Source organism: Equus caballus, chromosome 7 (assembly GCF_041296265.1).
Source record: "Equus caballus isolate H_3958 breed thoroughbred chromosome 7, TB-T2T, whole genome shotgun sequence".
Lineage (NCBI taxonomy): Eukaryota > Metazoa > Chordata > Mammalia > Perissodactyla > Equidae > Equus > Equus caballus.
The window spans coordinates 6,425,273-6,443,404 of NC_091690.1; the positions used below are offsets into that span (position 1 = coordinate 6,425,273).

At 45.5% G+C, this 18,132-nt stretch overlaps 1 protein-coding gene across 20 annotated transcripts in view; it reads left to right on the top strand.

The window, feature by feature from the left end:
• Positions 1-18,132, top strand: part of AMOTL1 (angiomotin like 1) — a 155,577-nt gene that overhangs the window by 25,699 nt on the left and 111,746 nt on the right. For 11 of the 20 annotated variants that reach the window (XM_023644674.2, XM_023644679.2, XM_023644675.2 and 8 more), the window contains one exon: positions 6,927-6,977. The exons of 1 other annotated variant lie outside the window; for it this stretch is intronic. In XM_023644674.2, the coding sequence (XP_023500442.1) occupies positions 6,927-6,977 (51 nt within the window). Of the gene's footprint in view, positions 1-6,425; positions 6,793-6,926; positions 6,978-18,132 lie in introns of those variants that run through there. 8 more of the 20 variants (XM_023644676.2, XM_023644681.2, XM_070272645.1 and 5 more) reach the window with 6 other exon arrangements.

Genomic DNA, 18,132 nt, shown 5'->3' on the forward strand with positions numbered 1-18,132 from the left:
TCAGAGTGGTCTCTGCATCACAGCAGAAATTTGCATTCATCCTATGGATTTCTTTTTTAATGGTTCAGTCGTGGATTTCAATTGCAACAAATGTTTTTGCCTTTAATCTTAACACAGGGTGTTTTGTCTGATTTCACTCAATAGATCCAACTGAGGGCGAGTTTGAAGTGTATGATTTTCCTCTGCAGGGACATTTTTCTGTGTATATTTTTGGAATGGTTCTTTATTCTGATTCATGTCCACATACACCTTCTAGGAGCTTCTTGGCTCAGGCAGAGTTTATTTCCTTTGATATGATGTTGAGTGAGGAGTCTTTTAAATCTTCATCTCTGTTCCATACTTGGTAATAGGGATCCTGGGGAGCTGGACGGATCCAATTTGTTTACAAATTTCACAAAACACCTTGCTTTTGTTAATAGCATCTACTGCATTGGTGTTTGAATTTTTCGGAGAACATATTTAGCATTTTTACCAAAATGAATCCTTGGCTTCCTGTCAGACTTAATTTCGTATTGTCTCTTGTGTTATATTGTCATTGCTAAGGATAATGATCCTTTTTTTCAGGTGAGATTTGGTTAACTATTTTTCCTATAGAGCCCATTTCTTTCTTCTGGAAGTTATAAAACACTTAAAGCCATTATCTGAGGCTTGATTTTCCTTTGAGGGTAATAAAGCAACCATGTTTTCTTTCTCCCTTTCATCAAAGATTGTAAAGAAGTAGGGTGGGTCATGCTAAAAGAAAAGAAAAGAATTGCTCCCTCAGAGGAGAAATGTCCTTTGGGCCAACTCAGCCTTGGAGCCAATGCTGTGACCAATTAAGTGCAAATTTCTTTTTGATGAAAGCTTATGGGGGGGCATATGCTTGTCCTTGGTGTCCTCTGTTGGTTTGTCCAAAGAGGATGCAGATAAGAGACAGGATAACAGAAGACAGTCATGCTGTGCTCAGGCAGCCAGGGCCCCACTTTTCCCTCTTAAATCAGGCCTGCCCACGCTCCCCAGGGAGACGAGGGGAGGAGGGGCAGGCATCGCTTCTCCTCTCTGCTCTAACTAGCAGAACGCCTCCAAGGGACAGAAGGCTACCTGCAGGGAAGAAGAGCAAAAGGCAGTGACAGCAGGAGAGGAAGGCAGGAGGGCTCAGCCCACTTCTTTCTGTCTTTGATGCTTCAAATTGGTGACCTCCCAGGGGTTGGGGTTAGGAAGGCTGGACACAGATCATAGTGGCCTCTGGCTACCATTCTAACTTGTTACTATGACATTTGTGTAGCTCTTTCTTACAAAGGGAAATGATAATATACCTTGGCTGAAAAAACTTCTCCCCATGTAGCGGTTAGCCCCTCACCCAGCTCTTGGAGGAAGAAGCCGTATCTGTGTGAGATCTCATCTCCCCCCTTTCTCCACTGACCAAATTGCTGTGTAGCCCCTAGGGACCCCGGAGTCAAAGCAGCTTATTAAGGCTGGCTGGGTACAGAATCAGGGGCCCTCTCTGTGGCCTTTCCTCTAAGCAGAGACTGCAGCTAAGGCAGCCCTGCCACTTCTGCTGCAGCAGCCAGCCAGAGGATGACGGCATTCCCAGACTGCCCGGGGCATCGTCCTGACCCTCACCTGCAGTCTCTGCACGCTGAGCAGGATGCCATGATGGACATTGTGCTCAGAACTCCTCTTCTAGCCCTCCCCACCCCCAAAGCATTTGGAGCATGTTCTTAGCTCTGGACGTGGAGCCAAGTATTCCTTTGATCCTAGAGTTATAGCTGATGTTGTTATATAGCCAAACTTCATTTACCGAGGAGTGAGGGTTCTGATGGAGTTTTCCAGATAGCTGAAGTATAACCCTTTATGCCTACATTTTGTTCAAAGTTTTACTGTTTTCTGATAGCTGGTAAGACATTTTTCTATGGCTTTTTCTACAGTTTCTTGCCCTACTAAACAGAAAATAGTCACACCTCAGCTTATGATTGGAGTTGACCAAAATTTCATTTAGAAATATATTGCCTTTAATTTGCAATTTATAATATGATATCGAACTTGTTCAAACAGTTCACATACACATTTGAATATGCTTAAAAAAAAAGTCTGCCGGGACACACAAGAAGCTGTGGACAGGGTTTCACTCTGGGGGTGGAGACTGAGATGGGATGGGAGAGAGGACTTCCGTTTTTTGGTTTATACTCATCTGTACTAAATGCTTTTCCCTTTACCTCGAACATATATTATTTGCTTATTTGATAAAAATTAACTTAGAACTATATATTATTATATGTTGTGTTTTTCCTTTACTTTGAACATATATTATTTGCTATATAATAAAACTAATTTAGAATTATATAGTATGTATATTATAATATATATGTATATATATGTGCATATATATACATATGAATATTAAAGCTAGGATTGGGTTCCCAGGCTAGCTCCCAAAACCCCGCACAACTCATGATGTAGCAGGGCAATAGTAAGAGTGGATTGAGATATTAGGCCCCTGTGTAATCTGCTTCTGTGGGAAACCTGAGTCCCAGAAATATTTTACCCTGAGCCCCGGAGATACTTCCTCCTTGCCGCTTTCTCCTCACGGCCCACTCTCTAATAAATGCTGCCCTAGAAATAGGGGGAAGGACTCCCTCTTCCTGTCTGCAGGGGCTATGGCAGCAGGAGGCTCACTCTTCTCCTAGGACACTCAAAAGAGGGGACTGCGGCAGGCTCAAGCCCTCTATGTGGGGGAGAAAGGAACATTTACTACGCACCCAATGGGTGCTTGGTCTGCCTCATACTTTACACAGTTTTGCTTCTCCTGACAATCCAGTGAGGTAGTATTCTTGTCAGGAAACTGAGGCTCTGAGAGGTTTAGAAGTATCCCTGAGATTTCCCCCTAATACTTGACAGTGCTGAGCTTCCAACCTACAAACTTGTACACTGTACTTTATAACTCAGTGATCCTCCAGCAGAACCATTTCTTTATGAGAAGGCTATAAAAGTCCAGTACAGATAGGCACTTTGGACACTGCCTGAGGTTCAGTAAGGTCCTCTGTCAAGGAATCCCTTATTAGGAGGTGAGTGACATGAGGGCAGGAACCTGATCACCTTTGTATTTGCAGTGCCTAGCACAGTCCTGGAAGCATGGTAAATTCCCCATGAATGTTTGTTTGATTAACAGGACATATTATTGTTTGATCTGCTCTGCTTCCTACGATAGAAAATTGGAATCATATATTTTAGAAAAATTTTCAACAGCAAATATTGAAACAAGAAAAATATTTTCTCATTAACCTTCAGTTGATTAGGAAATTCAAACAACTAAAGTGCTATAAGGAAAGTTCTTGGCTTATGAATCATCCATTCATAGGAACAAATTGAAGGGGAGTCTGCTGGAAGTTAGAACAGCTTGGCAGGCTCCAGAACCTAACCACCAGGGGGAACATTGATATCGCTCTCCCCATGGGGAAACCTGCTTCCAGCTCCAGGTAACCAACTTTCAAGCCAACGCTTAGAGCAAAAACGAAAAGTCAGGGGCAATGTAACATTGCCCTTAATTTGAAGCACACTCCGTGGTTAGCGACTCTGTTCAGTAAGTGAAAGTTGTTAAAGGAAAGAGCCCATTTTTCTCAGCTGTAAAGGAGCATGCCATCCAATAACTCATATTTGCTTGTTTTTCACAATGTGACAGTCTCTCTTCTGGGGGCTCAAAGTGCATTAGTTTAGTGTACTCTCACCACAACCCTATGAGGTAGGTATGATTATTATCTCCATTTTTGCAGAAAACTGAGGCTGGTAGAAATGAAATTACTAGTTAATAGTGGAGCTGGTATTAGAACCAAGATCCGGCTGACCCCAAAGCCCTCTATAGACTGTCTCTCTTGGAACACGAAGGCTGGTTCTCTCTCGATATGATGGGGAAATGGATGAGACTGAATGTGCAGACGGTCTGTTTGAGTCCATCCACTCATGGGCTCAGTGGATCAAAAGTGGTCCTGCTGTTAGGACCAATAACTGACCACTAGAATTGGCAATGGCAAGGCCAGTCTTGATCTTGACAGGAACTACTTTGAAAGCCTATTTGCCTTTAAGAGCAAAATGAAGAAGTGGACACAATGAATGCAGACAATTCTTTTGATGAATGTTGTTGTAAAAGGCAAATGAGAATTGAGAGTGGTAGTTGGAGAGAGGTGGAGCCAAGGAAGGATTTTTTTTAAAGATAGGAACATAGTGGCATGTCTTTATACTGATGGGAATGACCTAAGACAGAAGAAAACATTAATTTAGGTAAGAATGGGGAAAAGCCAGGTGAGAGGGCACATGATCTGGTCCACAATGGAGGGGTTGGCCTTAGATGGAGGACAGGGGGTTCCTCCATAGTTACAGAAGCAGGAGAGTATGTAAATCAGGCAAGTATAGAGTGATTGCTGGGCTGCACTAAGGTCCACTTGAGATTGGTCATCACAAATTGAAAATAAGACCAGGCAGCATGATGGTATGCTTCTCCAATCATCTTTTAGCTGGGTGCTGGCAGAGAGAAAGGGTGGAGAATTAACTTTTATGAGGGTTGTAGTTTTTTCAGCTAAGTAGTATGGAGAGAGAGAGAGATGAATTTGAAGGTATATGTAAAAGAGAAATGATAATAATAAACCTGGAAACTAAGGTGGGTAAAGGAGGTAGGAAGGTCATGAGGAGAGTAAGGGACAGAGAAAAGGTCATGGGATAAGTAAATTACAGGTGCTGTTAGCGTCAAGGAGACACTGGATTAAGATAACAGAGAGAATGTGCTGGAAAGGTAGGAGGTGATGGTTGGAGAGGAGAATGCTTGTCATTGAGATTATGAGTGGGGTTACTAGGAGAGCAGGGAGCTGCAATGGTTGGAGGAAGTCAAGAACAGGAGAGGAGGTTGAAGAGTTGAGAGACCAGAGTAGGAGAAGAATCTACTATGTAGATTCGGAAATAAAAATTATCAAAGGAATAGTATTGGGGAAAGTGACAGTGAGCTGGAAGCCAATATCTTCAAGAAATGAGGTGAAATAACCCAAGGGTCTATAGATGGCAGCAATAAGTAGGAGCGGTGGGTAATATGGTCTGTTATTTTAAGGAGAGCCAGGTTTTGATCAAAGTAAGAAATTGAAAGAAACATTCAGAGAAGAGGCTGAGGATATGGTGGATTTTGCTGGTGATGAACCATGAATTCCCGAGGGCAAATGGGAGGATTCCAGGAGGTGGGAGGGGATGGTGTGAGGCGTGCAAACATTCACTCAAGCACATTCACTTCCTGAATTGGGGAGCTCAGATTGTCAGGAGGGGGAAAAAAGAAGAGGATAGAGAGATAGGCTAGGCAGCTCAAGAATGACTGCTTCAGTGGGAAGGACAGCCCCACCCTGCTTCCCTGGCATTCCTCCATGAGCAGTGATGGCTAAAGTGGCTACTTTCTATCCATCAAGGTAATTTGCAAACCAAAAGCTGATAGTGGAAAACCCAGAGATGGCTGAGTGTTTACAGAATTAGAGCACATTGGCACAGAGCTGGAGCCCCCAGGCTGCTGCAGCTGGTGAACTGATCACTTTGAGACTATAGAAGGCACCCAAGAGGTTGCCCAGGCGGTTGAATCCAGTCTCCAAGGACAAGCATGGAGGAGGGACAACTATTTTCTAGGATTGCACCTTCCTTCCTCTTAACTCCTCCTGGCATCGGTGCAGGCTCTCTCTCTGGAACATATCCCAGAAGCCCAGGGCTCTCCCAGGCACAGCAGTCAGCCAGTCCTGGGGGAAAATACATAATGCATCTGCCCAAGTTATTCAGGCCACTGACCCGGAGAGGGGGATTCCCACAAGCTGACATGAATTACCTTAGGATCTACAACTCAGACTCTCAGACGACAACTTTTGTTTCTACATTCTGCATTTGAAACTGCTCAACTCTATAGAGTAGAAGGAGCATCACTCTGCTCTCCTCAGTCAGACAGACATACAGATATGCACACTCACATCACAGTGTTGTGCAGTCATCCATAAGTTTCTTGACTTCCAAGGCTCAGTTTCCCTACCTGTGAAATGGAGACATATTACCTTTCCTCCTTGAACCTGCTGGTTTCTTAAGGGGAGGAAATATTGTTTGGACTGGAGTTAGAATTTAAGTTCAAAAAGAAAGACGGGGTTGGGGGTTGGGGGCATTTGAAGTTCTTCCTCCCTTGCTACAAGACATATTCAAGCTCTGAAAATCCTGCATCTCCCCGTGAGAAACACAGAACAGACGATTTCCCAAGCATCAGAGTAGGACGAACGTAATACAAAAAAGAAGGAATCGTTTTAGAACTGTTTATGCTCTAATTTTTAATAAATGGTCAAAGGCGTGGGGTGGATTGGGGGTGGGGGAGGACGAGGATACCCCCTAACCCGGAGATGGGAGGCAGCGCGCGCGCCGCTGCAGAGCATGACGGCCTCGGTCGCCTAGCAACGGGAGGAGGGGATGCGCGCCGGGCGCTTGGCGGTGTAGGCGCCAGAGCTCGCTGCCGCCGCTGCTGCCGCGAGCCCTCGGGCTTCCAGAACCCGCTAGGAAACTTTGGGGCTTCTCGGTGTTGGAGGGTCGGCTATAGGCCTGGCGGAGGCAGCGATGCTCCCCGAGGGCTGAGGGCAGAGGATGAGGTCGCGGCCAGGCGCTCCCGGCACGGGGAGCCGCGGGGTCGCACCCCCGGAAAGTTGGCGCTCACCTGCTCGCGCCTGGAAGATGCTCGGGCCCCGGGCCGAACTGCCCCCCAAGTTTCTTTGGCAATCTCTTACCCCCCGGGGATCGGGCGTCCGGAAATCTGCCTGGCCCCAGGTTCGTAGGTTCTGATCGCTCGAAGAGAGAAACCCGCGCTTTTCTAAGGGACCTGCGCGTTAACTGGTGCTTAATCGATTCGTCCTGAATGGTTGCGATTCTATTTTTGTTTTCTGCTTTTCTTCTTCCTCCAGATAGTGAGTTTGTGGAAGCCTCTCCCGCGTCCTACAGCCCAGACGAGTTAGGTAAGTGTGCCCCTTTTGTCTTTTCTTCTCGGAATTCCTCCTGAGAACCGCGAGTTTGGGGGGCGCCGCGACGAAATCAGCCGGAGGGACGGAGGGAAAGGGCCAGGGGGCGCTTCCCGGGTTGCATGTTCCCTTCGCGGCGAGAACTGGCCTTTTCTTAGCGCGTGTGCTTTGAGGCGGCGGGGAAAGTGTCAGATGTGCGGTGTCTGTGTGTGTGTGTGTGGCCACGTCCATGGTGCTGCTCCCTCTGAGGAGCGCAGCACAGCAAACTTCCCGACCTGGGGCCTCGGGAAGCATTCGGATTCATCCTGTCTGGAAAGACGCGGTGGTGGCTGGTTCTGCCTTGCCACGTACCTTGCGCGAGAAGGACATCGTGTGGGTAGTCCTTAACCTGAATTTAATCAAGTCGAGGACCGAAACCGGCGCTCTAGCAATTAAATTCCAGGACCTGGGAGCTGCGTCCCTCCCTGGTTTCTATTCCTCATTCAGCCTGTAGGTGTCTGGCAATAGGGCATTTCGGTCCTCCTAAGCCTATGTCGTTTTAAGTGGAGATTTGTGGTGGGTGAACCTCCAGACTCTTGTCAGAGACAGACTTCCTTCTGTGAAGAGAAGGAAATTTGCATTGTCAGGATCCCTCCAAGTATTTCTGCCATTGAGTTCTACTTGGTGGCTTAGTGGTTGGGTTCTTTTCTTTTTTTCTTCTTCTTTTTTCTCATTCCCCCGTTTAGTTTAGCTGCTAACAATCAAGTCTGTCCTTGCTGTTCTCTTATCACCAGCTTGAAAAGCTTGCCTTCCTACCATGAAATGACAGCTGTTTAAAAATATTTATCCACAACAACACTCTTAGCCTTGGGTACCTTGTTTCTGGTCAGCCTCTCCATCCTGGGATGTATGTCCTCATCGAGTCCGACCCCACCTGAAGTAAAATTCTACCTCAGCAATGACTTTCATTCATTGCTAGGAGCCAGGCCCCCAAAAGAGGTCTGGATCAAGGATGGCATTCCAGGCAGAGAAGAGTACCTTGTTTTCTTCAAAAGATGTATTTCTGACAAATTGTGAGGCAGTCACATTTCTGTAAATGGAATCATAAATTAAATGCATGAGCAAAATAGCTTTTAAAGGCATGCTATGGTGAAACCCTTTAGTGAATGAAAGTGACATCTAAACCATAGCTTTGCGTGAAGTGGGTTATTAAGAGGGCAGATTCTTGGTGATCTGCTCCCCACGTGTATAATTGCGTATTAATGACACTAGCCTTGGAAGTCCACAGCGTGACAGAAGCTATTTGGTCCTCTTAAATTATAGATAAGCATAAGCAGTGGCAGGGTGAGCATTCCTTGCTCTGAGAAACTGCTTGTGTAACTACTAAATTGTTTGCATTTACAGAATGATTTATGTAGCAGAAAGGCCCAGGTGTTTGACCCTCTTTCATTTCCATCTCTCCCTCTGGGACTAACAGACTGGACCGCCTGGATGAGGCACTGATAAATAGGGGGAGCCCTTAAATTAGTGGTTGAGAAGAAGAAAACAGTCTTCTTTCTCTTCAGCTCCTCTGTGAGAAAAGCCCAGTTTCTCGTGTGGAGATGAGAGTGTAACAGGAAACCTGGGGTTCGCTCCTGGGCTCTGGGATTGCAGGATGATTGAGGCTATAAAACACAAGTGTGAGAGTCTGAGACCAGGGTTCTCACTGCTTCGGCTTCCTTAGTAGATATGTTAACTAGCCTGTTTTCTCATCTTTGAGAAGCTGCGTTTGTGCCAGGTGACCTCTAAAGTGTCATCCAGTTCTGTCTAGCCTCCTGCAATGCTGTGAGGGGCCTAAGGCAAAGGAGGCCCATAGGTACTGGGTATTTATCACTCACGTTCGTGTTCCATGCTGTTTGGGGGCATGGTGTCTCCAAAGGGTTATACTCTTCCTGACGTAACAGCTTGCGGGATGTAGCTGCATTGTTTCCATGCCATTCAGGTCAGGTCAAAGAGGGAGCTGGCATTTCTCCCTTGGAAAGTGTCATGATAGTTTTAGGTGCTTTTCTTAGACACACAAGAGGGAAAAATGCCTTTTTCAGCAGTTAATGAGCTTGTAAAGCAGCCATTCTTTCTGGAACGCAGATGAGCAGATTCATCCTCTGACCAGAATTTAAGGGACCTGCAGAAGAGGGAGAGGAAGAGGGAAGTCATAAAAACTTAGTCTGAATTCAATCACTTAGCTAACTGTGACCTCGGGCGGGTGAGGAGACTGCTCTGAGCCTCAGTTATCTCATCAACCCAATTAGAGACCTTGCGTGGATGTCATAAATGGTGTATGAGAAGTCCTAGCACCATGTGTCATATGTGCAGGTAATCAAGAAGTGCTTGTTACTGTTACCTTATTATTATTCTTATCTGAAAGACACTTACTTCCCATGCGTGAAGGATGGAATAGCTCTTATCAACTATCCCACCTAGTACCCAAAACCATTTTCATTTCTAGAAATTTCTCTGCAACTTAGGAAATCTCCAGAAACAGATGCTGGGGGATGTTGATCAGATCTATTTAATTATGTAGTGGTTTGTCCCTGGAGCAGCTTGAGGAATGTTTTTCCATCTCAGGTTTTTGGTGACAATCCCACTACTTTCTTGTGGCACAATTGGTAGTCTGTTTCCCCTCCAAATGTTTGTATCAGTCTCCCAATGAACTATAACTGGCTCCTTTGGGGATTTATTCTCAGTGTTGCAGTAAGATCATATAATGAAATTAAGTTACCAAAAGAGGGGATTTGAAAAGGCAGTAGGAAAAGGAATGTATCTCTAGATGATGCTGTATTGAAGGCTGCCATGATGGAGAGTCCAGAAATATGCTCTCTCTCCTGTGGTGGTACCATTTTCTAAGGAGGTAAAGCCCACACCTCTCCATAGCTTTTCTGAAGTCCCATCCATGGGTAGAATGATGGCCATCTGAGGGGGTAGGAAAGAATGATGGGAGAGTTGGGATGAACCCAGATGTGGCCATGTCTGCCCCTCTCTAATAACCCTTGTAAGCTCCTTACCACCTAGAGGATAGTTATTTGGTTTGGCATAGGAGAACCTCCACGATCTGCCTCACCCCCACTCCTGTAACCTTCTAGTTATATTGAACTATGGAGCAATCCTTTAAATTCAGCTCTGTTCCCATTGCCCCATGCCTTTCCTCCCCCTCCTCCCTTTCCCCTGGCTGGCTTCTACCTATCCATTAACACTGAGCTCATGTGTCATGTCCTTTTAGTGGTTCTCAACCCTGCATATTGGTCCTAACCCTGACCAATGATATCAGAATCCCTGGAGTATGGGCCGAAGCATCAGTGTGTGTGTTTTTTAAACTCGCATCCCCAGTGATTCCAATGTCTAGCCAAGGTTGTGAGCTATTGTGCTAGATTGTGGCCACCTCATTCTTCTATGTAAATCTAGCAACCACTACAGTGCCCAGTGCATGGACATCTTTGGTAAATGCTTGTTGCGTGAGTGAGGGAGGGAGTCACCCCTCAGATGCTTTGTCTTTTCATAGTTACGTATGTCTAAGGTGGGCCTCTCTGCTGGTAGTAACAGTGCCTTAGGGACTCATCTTTGACCTGTGACCTATAGCTCTCTCCTTTCTTCTTCCTTAGGCTTATCTACTTTATTTTCTATCTTTCTTAAAAATTGAAGTTTTAAAACTATTTTTAGTATAAGAGTAATACAGGCTTATTTTGGAAAATTTGGACGTTAGAAAGAATGCAGTGGGGGAAGTCCACTCTCACAATCCAAAAGCAGACTGGTCCCTTGTTTCCTTAACTTCTCCTAATTTCTTGCCTTTGGGATTGCGCGACCCTCTGGCGTGCCTTGGTGAGCTCAGTTGCTGTTCTCTGTGCTCAGACCCCGTGACCTTCCCTCTGGGGGCAGAAAGGAGTTCTCATGAGAATAGCATTCTTGGGGGCCACCAGGGCTGACTCCCCCGAGGGCCAGAGTGCCCTGAGAAAGGATTATCTGGTGCTATTCTTGCCTTCCTCATTCAAGCAGGATGTATGGGCTTTATTAGAATCAATGATAACATTTGTGTCACATCTTTAAAATAATAAATGTTTGCGCACCCACCCCCTTGCCCTCCTAAAATACGAAATGCGATTTCAGTGCTGGATAATCGTCTTTACGTCTGTCAGAGTGCAGCAGCTTGTAAGTATAGAATTAGTCAGACTGGGCTAACTGCTGTAACAAACAAACCCAAATGTCCGTGGATTAACACGATAAAGTCAGTGTCTTGCGTATGTTACATTCTACTGTTGGGTTGTCAGAGGGCTCTGCTGCATGTGGTCATCACGAGCCCCAGGCTTTTTCCATGCCCTGGCTCCACCACCTTCTAGAACGTCAGGTTCCTTCACTGGATCCTTTGCGTCCATTTGGCAGATAAGTGAATAAGGTGATCAAGAAAAAGGTGTGCTCACCTAGCTCGTCTCAGCCTGGAGGTAACATACTCATGACTCTTCATATTCCAGAGGTGAGAACTAGACCCACAGCCTCGCCCAGTTGGAAGGAGGCCGGGAAGGGTAGTCTAGTAATGTGCCAGGAAGAAGAGGAAAACACATACATTGGTGATCACCAACAGTCTTATCAGTCGTATTTCTCTTATTGCTCAAACCACAATGTCTGAGCTACATCCTGGCCATGTGGGTGCTTGGTCTTTGTAATATCTAGGATATAGTTTGGCTGCTATAGCAGAGGCTAAAATGAGTGACTTAAACAAGAAACGAATTAATTTCTCTTTCGCTTAAAGCATAAGTGGTCCAGTGCTGATATGGTGGCTTTGCGTATTCTGATATCCTCAAAGGGAGCGTCCATGAAGTGGTCTAAGATGGCTGCTTTAGATCCCACCATCATGTCCACATTCCAGTCCATAGGAAAGAGGAAAGGAAAGTGGAGGGCTCAACCTGAAACCTGTGCACATCATTTCACTTACACTCCTTTGGCCTGAACCTTAGTCAGATAGCCACACCTAGCTCCAAGAAGGCTGGGAAATTTGGGTGAGGGTTAGGTGGAGTCTCTTGGCAGAAGAATGATTGAATAGGGTGCAGGGAGCAAGAAGTGCTAGATAACTAGTCATCTTTTTTAAGAGGTTATAGGAAGCATGTCTTAGAGGTTAAGAGCATGGATTTGGAGTCATACTTGCTTTATGACCTTGGGTAAATTACTTAATCTGTATCTCCATTTCCCATCTGTGAAATCATGCACTGGCTATTTTCTGTTGCTGTTCCAGAGCCATTCACCACCCTTCGCCACTCTGCTCTATGCCCTGGATAAGTTACCTTTTGGAATGTATCATCTGGCTTCCAGTTGGTTTTGGCTAAGGAGAGGCACTGGCAGGATATGGGAGGGTGGAAAGAAAGATGTCAGGCTGTGGGGTAACGTGGCTGTATTATTCTCCTGAAGGCCACAGCTCCTCTAGAGAGGTGCTCTCCTACAGCATCAGGTCCTGCTGGATTCTGGAACCTCCACTTCTAGTTCAGGGGTGGTAGCAGCTCCCCACTGTGGCCAGCCCCAGGGTGCTTCATCATCATTTGTTTTCCCTTAACCCTGTCCTTCACACTTTGTCAGCAGACCCTTCATCAGACTCTCTTCAGTCCCTCCTTTGGAGCATGCCATCCATTTCCTGGCTGATACGATAGAGATGATTAATAGTACCTGCCTCAGACCATGGTGGTGAGGAGTAAATGCGTTTTAGGAGGAATGCTCAAATGGAGTAACCACCAATAAATGTTTACTATGTTTCCATGTCTGATACCCTCAGGTGTGATCAAAACCTTCTGAAAATTTTTAATTTTTGGCATGTAAATTAAATAGTATTGCCACTCATCTCCTCTTCCCTACTATGTGTTAGGAGGATTCATCAAGACTCAAGAGTTGTGAGCAGCTCTGTTCCGAGTCAAATGTATCCCTCATACAAAGTGTCTTCCCCCTCCCTTTGTAGAGGGATGAACAAGGGGAAAAGTACTAGGCTTCTAATTCACCTCCTCAGTGCCGGGCACTTCACGTGCATCAGCAGTCTACCCAGCTTCTCAGCTTGGGTTTCAATCATGTCACCCATATTGGTTCACCCACATTGGTACCCCCAAATATAAACGATGTCTGAGGATTTGCCTGTCCATATTACTAAGAAATCAAGTCTTTCTTTAAGGCTACTCTCCAATTTTATGTCCAAGAATTCTCAGGGGTCTTGTATGCATGCTCAGAGTCAGTCCTGGTTGCTCTAGGCTTTTGTCAGGGCAGCTGGAATTCAGGTACACCTTACTAAGGCCCGGGGACACCATGAAACTGTTCCACATCCTCTCTTCTCCAGAAACTGCTGGCCACAGGATGCTGGCTATCGCTGCTGCTGCCCCTGCTCACATCAGCACCTGGAGGCTTGGCCTTTGCTTGCTGGGAGCTGGCCTGATCTCCCAGTGTCCCACCCCCTGCTGGCCACAGGGTTGAGGACATCACTTTCCTGTGTATACTTTCAGCTGCAGAGTGGGTCGAGGTCCTTCCTGCACCCTGCAAGCCCACATTCACCGACCGTCTGGGATCATGTTGGCTACCTGCCCACCTCTGAGCCGGCCTCCAAATGGTCAGGGCCATTCACCTCACCTCTGCATCCACCCAGATCTCTCCACCCCTGGAAGCCTGTATGTCCTGCCTTCCTCCTGCCCCAGCCCTGAACAGAGCTTCTGAGAGGGAGGGAGCTTTCACTCCAGTGTAACTTTTTCTCAGGATGATTGACAGTGGAAAATTCAATTCTCTTCCCAGGAAACCTCACCCTACCGCAGGGGTGTGGTGTGGCCTCCTGGCTCCAGCAAAACAACCACAGAATAGTTCACCATTGTTATAGTTCCCTAAATCTGGGCGACTCGGTCTCTTCCATGATTGATCTTGTTGAGTATATCAGCTCATTTCATCCTCAGAACAACTTGGTGAGGAAGAAGGAATTATTTTCCCTTTATGTTGGAGGAAACAGAAGCTCAGAGAGGTTAAATTGTCTGTCCAATGTCACACAGCTGGTTAGAGGCAAAGCTTAGATTCAAAATATCATCTCTGGCTCCAGAGCCAGTCTCAGTTTCCCCAGGGAGGAGAATGTACAAGTTGCCCTCCTCCCAGGGAGATTTGGTTGTGGGTTGACTAAAATAAATTATGTAAAAAGTGTCTAGCACTAGGCCTGACAGTACAGTATATGGCTGTTCAGTAGGTATTTGTTGAATAGATGAATGTTTCATAGGTGCTCAAAGCTATATATATATTTTTTTCTTTAGACCACCAAATAATGATCAATATGCTCCAAAAGAATTTTCCAAACTGGGATCTGAAGCAACAACCAGAAAAACTCCTCCTAGCTTCCTTCATTCCCTTCCTGCTCTTCCTGTTCTGTATTGCAGCACAGAATCCCTAGGACAGGAAACCTCTTATGGTTTCCTGATGGTGCTGATGCTGTTTCTAAAGGAAACTAAACCTTTGCAGCAGCAGAATTTGGGGCAGGGCAATTGAAGCCTAGAGAGGAATCTGAAAGCATAGCTGAGGGCAGGGGACTCAGGCTGGGGTGTAAAATTCATCCCCCCTTCCCTGATGTTTGCTTGCGAAGTGATAGGACACGTTGCCAAGGAGGTGAAGTTTCATGTTAGGGTGTTGTAGTTGGAAGAGAGAATGGAGTAGGAAGGGGAAACTGACAATAAATTCTGGGGGATAAATGGTTATCTACCTTGGCCAAATACAGAAAAAAGAGCAAGGAAGGAGATATGGAATAATGGGATAAAATACATGCACACAGGAAAGTGGAGAAGGCATTTTCCTTGCCAAAGAGATGTTTTTATTAGAAATATATAGGACTGTGTCCAGTCATTCCTAAATATCAAACACAAGCACAGCTACCTAGAAATGATGATATTTCATCAATTGTTAAGGACTACCAGGGTCTACAGAGAGAATAACCAGCTTGATATGTTCAAGAATACCATGGTTATGGTTTCTCAGTCATGTTCTTACTGGGTGATCATTCTGGAATATGCCTGTTTGTTTTTGTTTCTCTCAAAGCAGTCTTGCCCTGCGTGGACACATTACATTTTTTGGATATGGCTTGTTGCTCTCTCTCACCCCTTCCTCTTTCCCCTTTCCTCCCCTCTTCTCGCTCCCTGTCCCTGTCCCCCATCTCTACCTCAGTTTCCCTAGGTCAGTCTCCCCACCCCGCCTTCCTCCTCTTGCTCCCTCCTTCCTTTTCCCATGTAAGTTGGAAAATGGACAGAAAAGGCAATGCTCGCCTTCTTAGGGCCCTCTGCCAAAACATGGTGCAGGTCAAATTATAAAAAAGGATAAAAACGAATGCTCCTTGGTAAAATAGGGGAAACAGATGTTCAGGGATGGTTTTGCTGTCTCTAGCTATCTGGGCCTGCTGAAACACGCTCCTTACAGGATTGTTAGAAAGGGACATTCGTCATCATGGCACACATGTGGTTATGTATTTTAACATCAAATATATATATATTTATCTCTGCATAATTCTCTTCTCCCTGTGAGTTTTTGTATTCCCAAATCCAGAGTTGGCAAGATTACTGACCACCTGGTAGCAAGATTTATTTGCAGCCTCTTCTCAGAGGGTTTTTCTTTTTTGAGTACTGGAAGAGTGGACACTAGCTGCTTTCAGGTCGCTGTGTAACAATAAATATTTTATGGAAACTTCATGTTCTTAAGACAATAGAGAAGGGAGCTGTGAGTGCAGAACTGTTCTGAAATGAACCCTGTGGAAAGTTCCGGATTGAGGGGAGCTGAATGATAAAGGTCTGCTGCTGGGATGTGTGACCTGCCAGAGCTCCTCTGTTTCTGTCTCTGAAAGGTTTGCTCTCTCCTGTCTGTTGACCAAAAAGAAGTGTCCATTATTGTGGCTTTTGTGGTTGACCAGCCTGAGAACTTTGACTATCTCCTCCTTTTATAAAAATATTTCCGTTTTGGCTCTAAAAGCCATGTTTCCCCCCGAACTCAAAAGAGGAACTGCAAATTCTGAACATTTGCTGTGGACTAAGGAGCGTGGCGGGCAGTTTTCTGTTCCTGTTGGACCACTGTGTGGGTTAACCTCATGTGACCACCTGCTGCCTCTACCTCCAGTGGTTCCCCTGGTCGTGTAGGAGTGTAACTAGGATGCAATGAGTTAGCGCATCTAAAGCACTTAGAACAGAACCTGACACAGGACCAGCATCTAATAAATGTTCTTCTTGTTTTACTGCTTTCCTCTTCTCCTGCCTTCCCCCATCTCCCCCATCACTTTCAAGGATGTCTTCCTTCCCTGACCTCCATGCTATTTCTCCTCCCCTATTCTGTTCATCTAGTGGTACTGAAGGAAGAGAAAAGGGAAAAGGGAGTCAACTACAGAAGTGCAAAGCCAGCCGCCACAAGCCCAAATAGTGCTTTTGAGAAAATGAGAATAAAGCTTCCCCTCCAAGTGGATCAAGAGCAGAAACAGTGTTCCCAGCTTAGGCAGTAGAGTGCAAGCTAGATTTCAACCCCCCACCCCTGCCTGTTTCACTCCTTCAGCCTTCACTCTTGTGCAGTAAACAGCCTACACAAATGAACATGGTAGCCTTGATTCTCTGCTTCCAGTCTTCTCATGAATGTTTCTTCCCTTTTCTGGGAACTTTTTCAGTGCTGTGTAAATACTAAAAAGATTAAATTCTTGGGGCTGGCCCCATGGCCGAGTGGTTAAGTTCACACGCTCTGCTTCGGAGGTCCAGGGTTTCGTCAGTTCGAATCCTGGGCGTGGACATGGCACCACTCATCAAGCCATGCTGAAGCAGCATCCCACATGCCACAACTAGAAGGACCCACAACTAAAAATACACAACTATGTACTGGGTGGCTCTAGGAGAAAAAGGAGAAATAAAATCTTTTTTTTAAAAAAAGATTAAGTTCTCCTTTGAATAATTCTTTTAAAATAAACTTCTCCCAAACATGGGGGAAACATCATGGGGTTTACTTTTCCCATCTCTGATATCCTGAATAAAAACTATGTTTAAAACTTATAATACTTATGTAGTTAACCAAAATTTATTTACTCCAGTTCAGATGGCATTGTTAAGTGCACTATAATAAAAAGAGCTAATATTTGTTGAGTGCTTTCCACGTACAGTCATGTGTCGCTTAATGATGGGGATATATTCTGAGAAATGCGTCATTAGGCAATTTCATCACTGTGTGAACACCATAGAGTGTACTTACACAACCTAGGCTATATGGTACTAACATTATGGGACCGCCGTCATATGTTTGATCCATCGTTGACTGAAATGTCATTATGCATTGCATGACTGTATTAGGTATCTTGCTGAGAACTTTATGTCAGTAATTTCAAAACAATCCTGTGAGGTAGGAACTATTGTTCCCCTAATTTTACAGATGGGGAACTGAACCTTAGATGAGTTAAATAACTTGCCAGGTCACACCTGGTAAACGGCAGAGCCAAAGCTTGAACGCAGCTCTGTTCTTATCTATCCCTAGGATTCTTAACCCCATGCTCAATTCCAGAGCAAGTTTCTAGAACCCTGATTCTTAGTGACAGATTCATGGCAGAACCATAATTTGCAATCAGGTCTGTTTGACTGCAAAACTATGGGCTGACCTGTTTACAGTACTGCCTACTGCTTGCCACACACAGCAAGCTAGGCTTGGGGACATGAGAGTGAATGAGACACAGTCCTTCCCTCGAAGGATTGATAGCCTAACTCAGGGAAAAAGACCAATTAACAGAAAAATTTACAATGTGGAGCTCTGGCTCCTCTAGACCAATGGGCACTTTTGACTGTGTGACCTTGGGCAAGTTATCTAACCCCTCTGGGCCTCAGTTTCCTCATCTGTGATATGGAAATGCAAACACCTACTTTATAGGGTTATTGGGAGAGATTAAAAGAGATAATGTATGCCAAGTGCTTAGCACATAGTTTGCACTCCATGAGTGGTTGCAATTGTTATGGTGATATTCAGTGCCATAAGGGAATATGCAATGGGGCTATGGGACCCCAGAGAAGAGGAACCTCACTCAGTCGTGGAGGTCAGTGGGAGGCTAGGCAGGCTTCCTGGAGGAGATCCATCCTTCACAGCATGACCTGCAAGAGCAAAGGTTCAGGGCATGAACAACACCATGGCTGCCTTAGAAGAGCTGGTG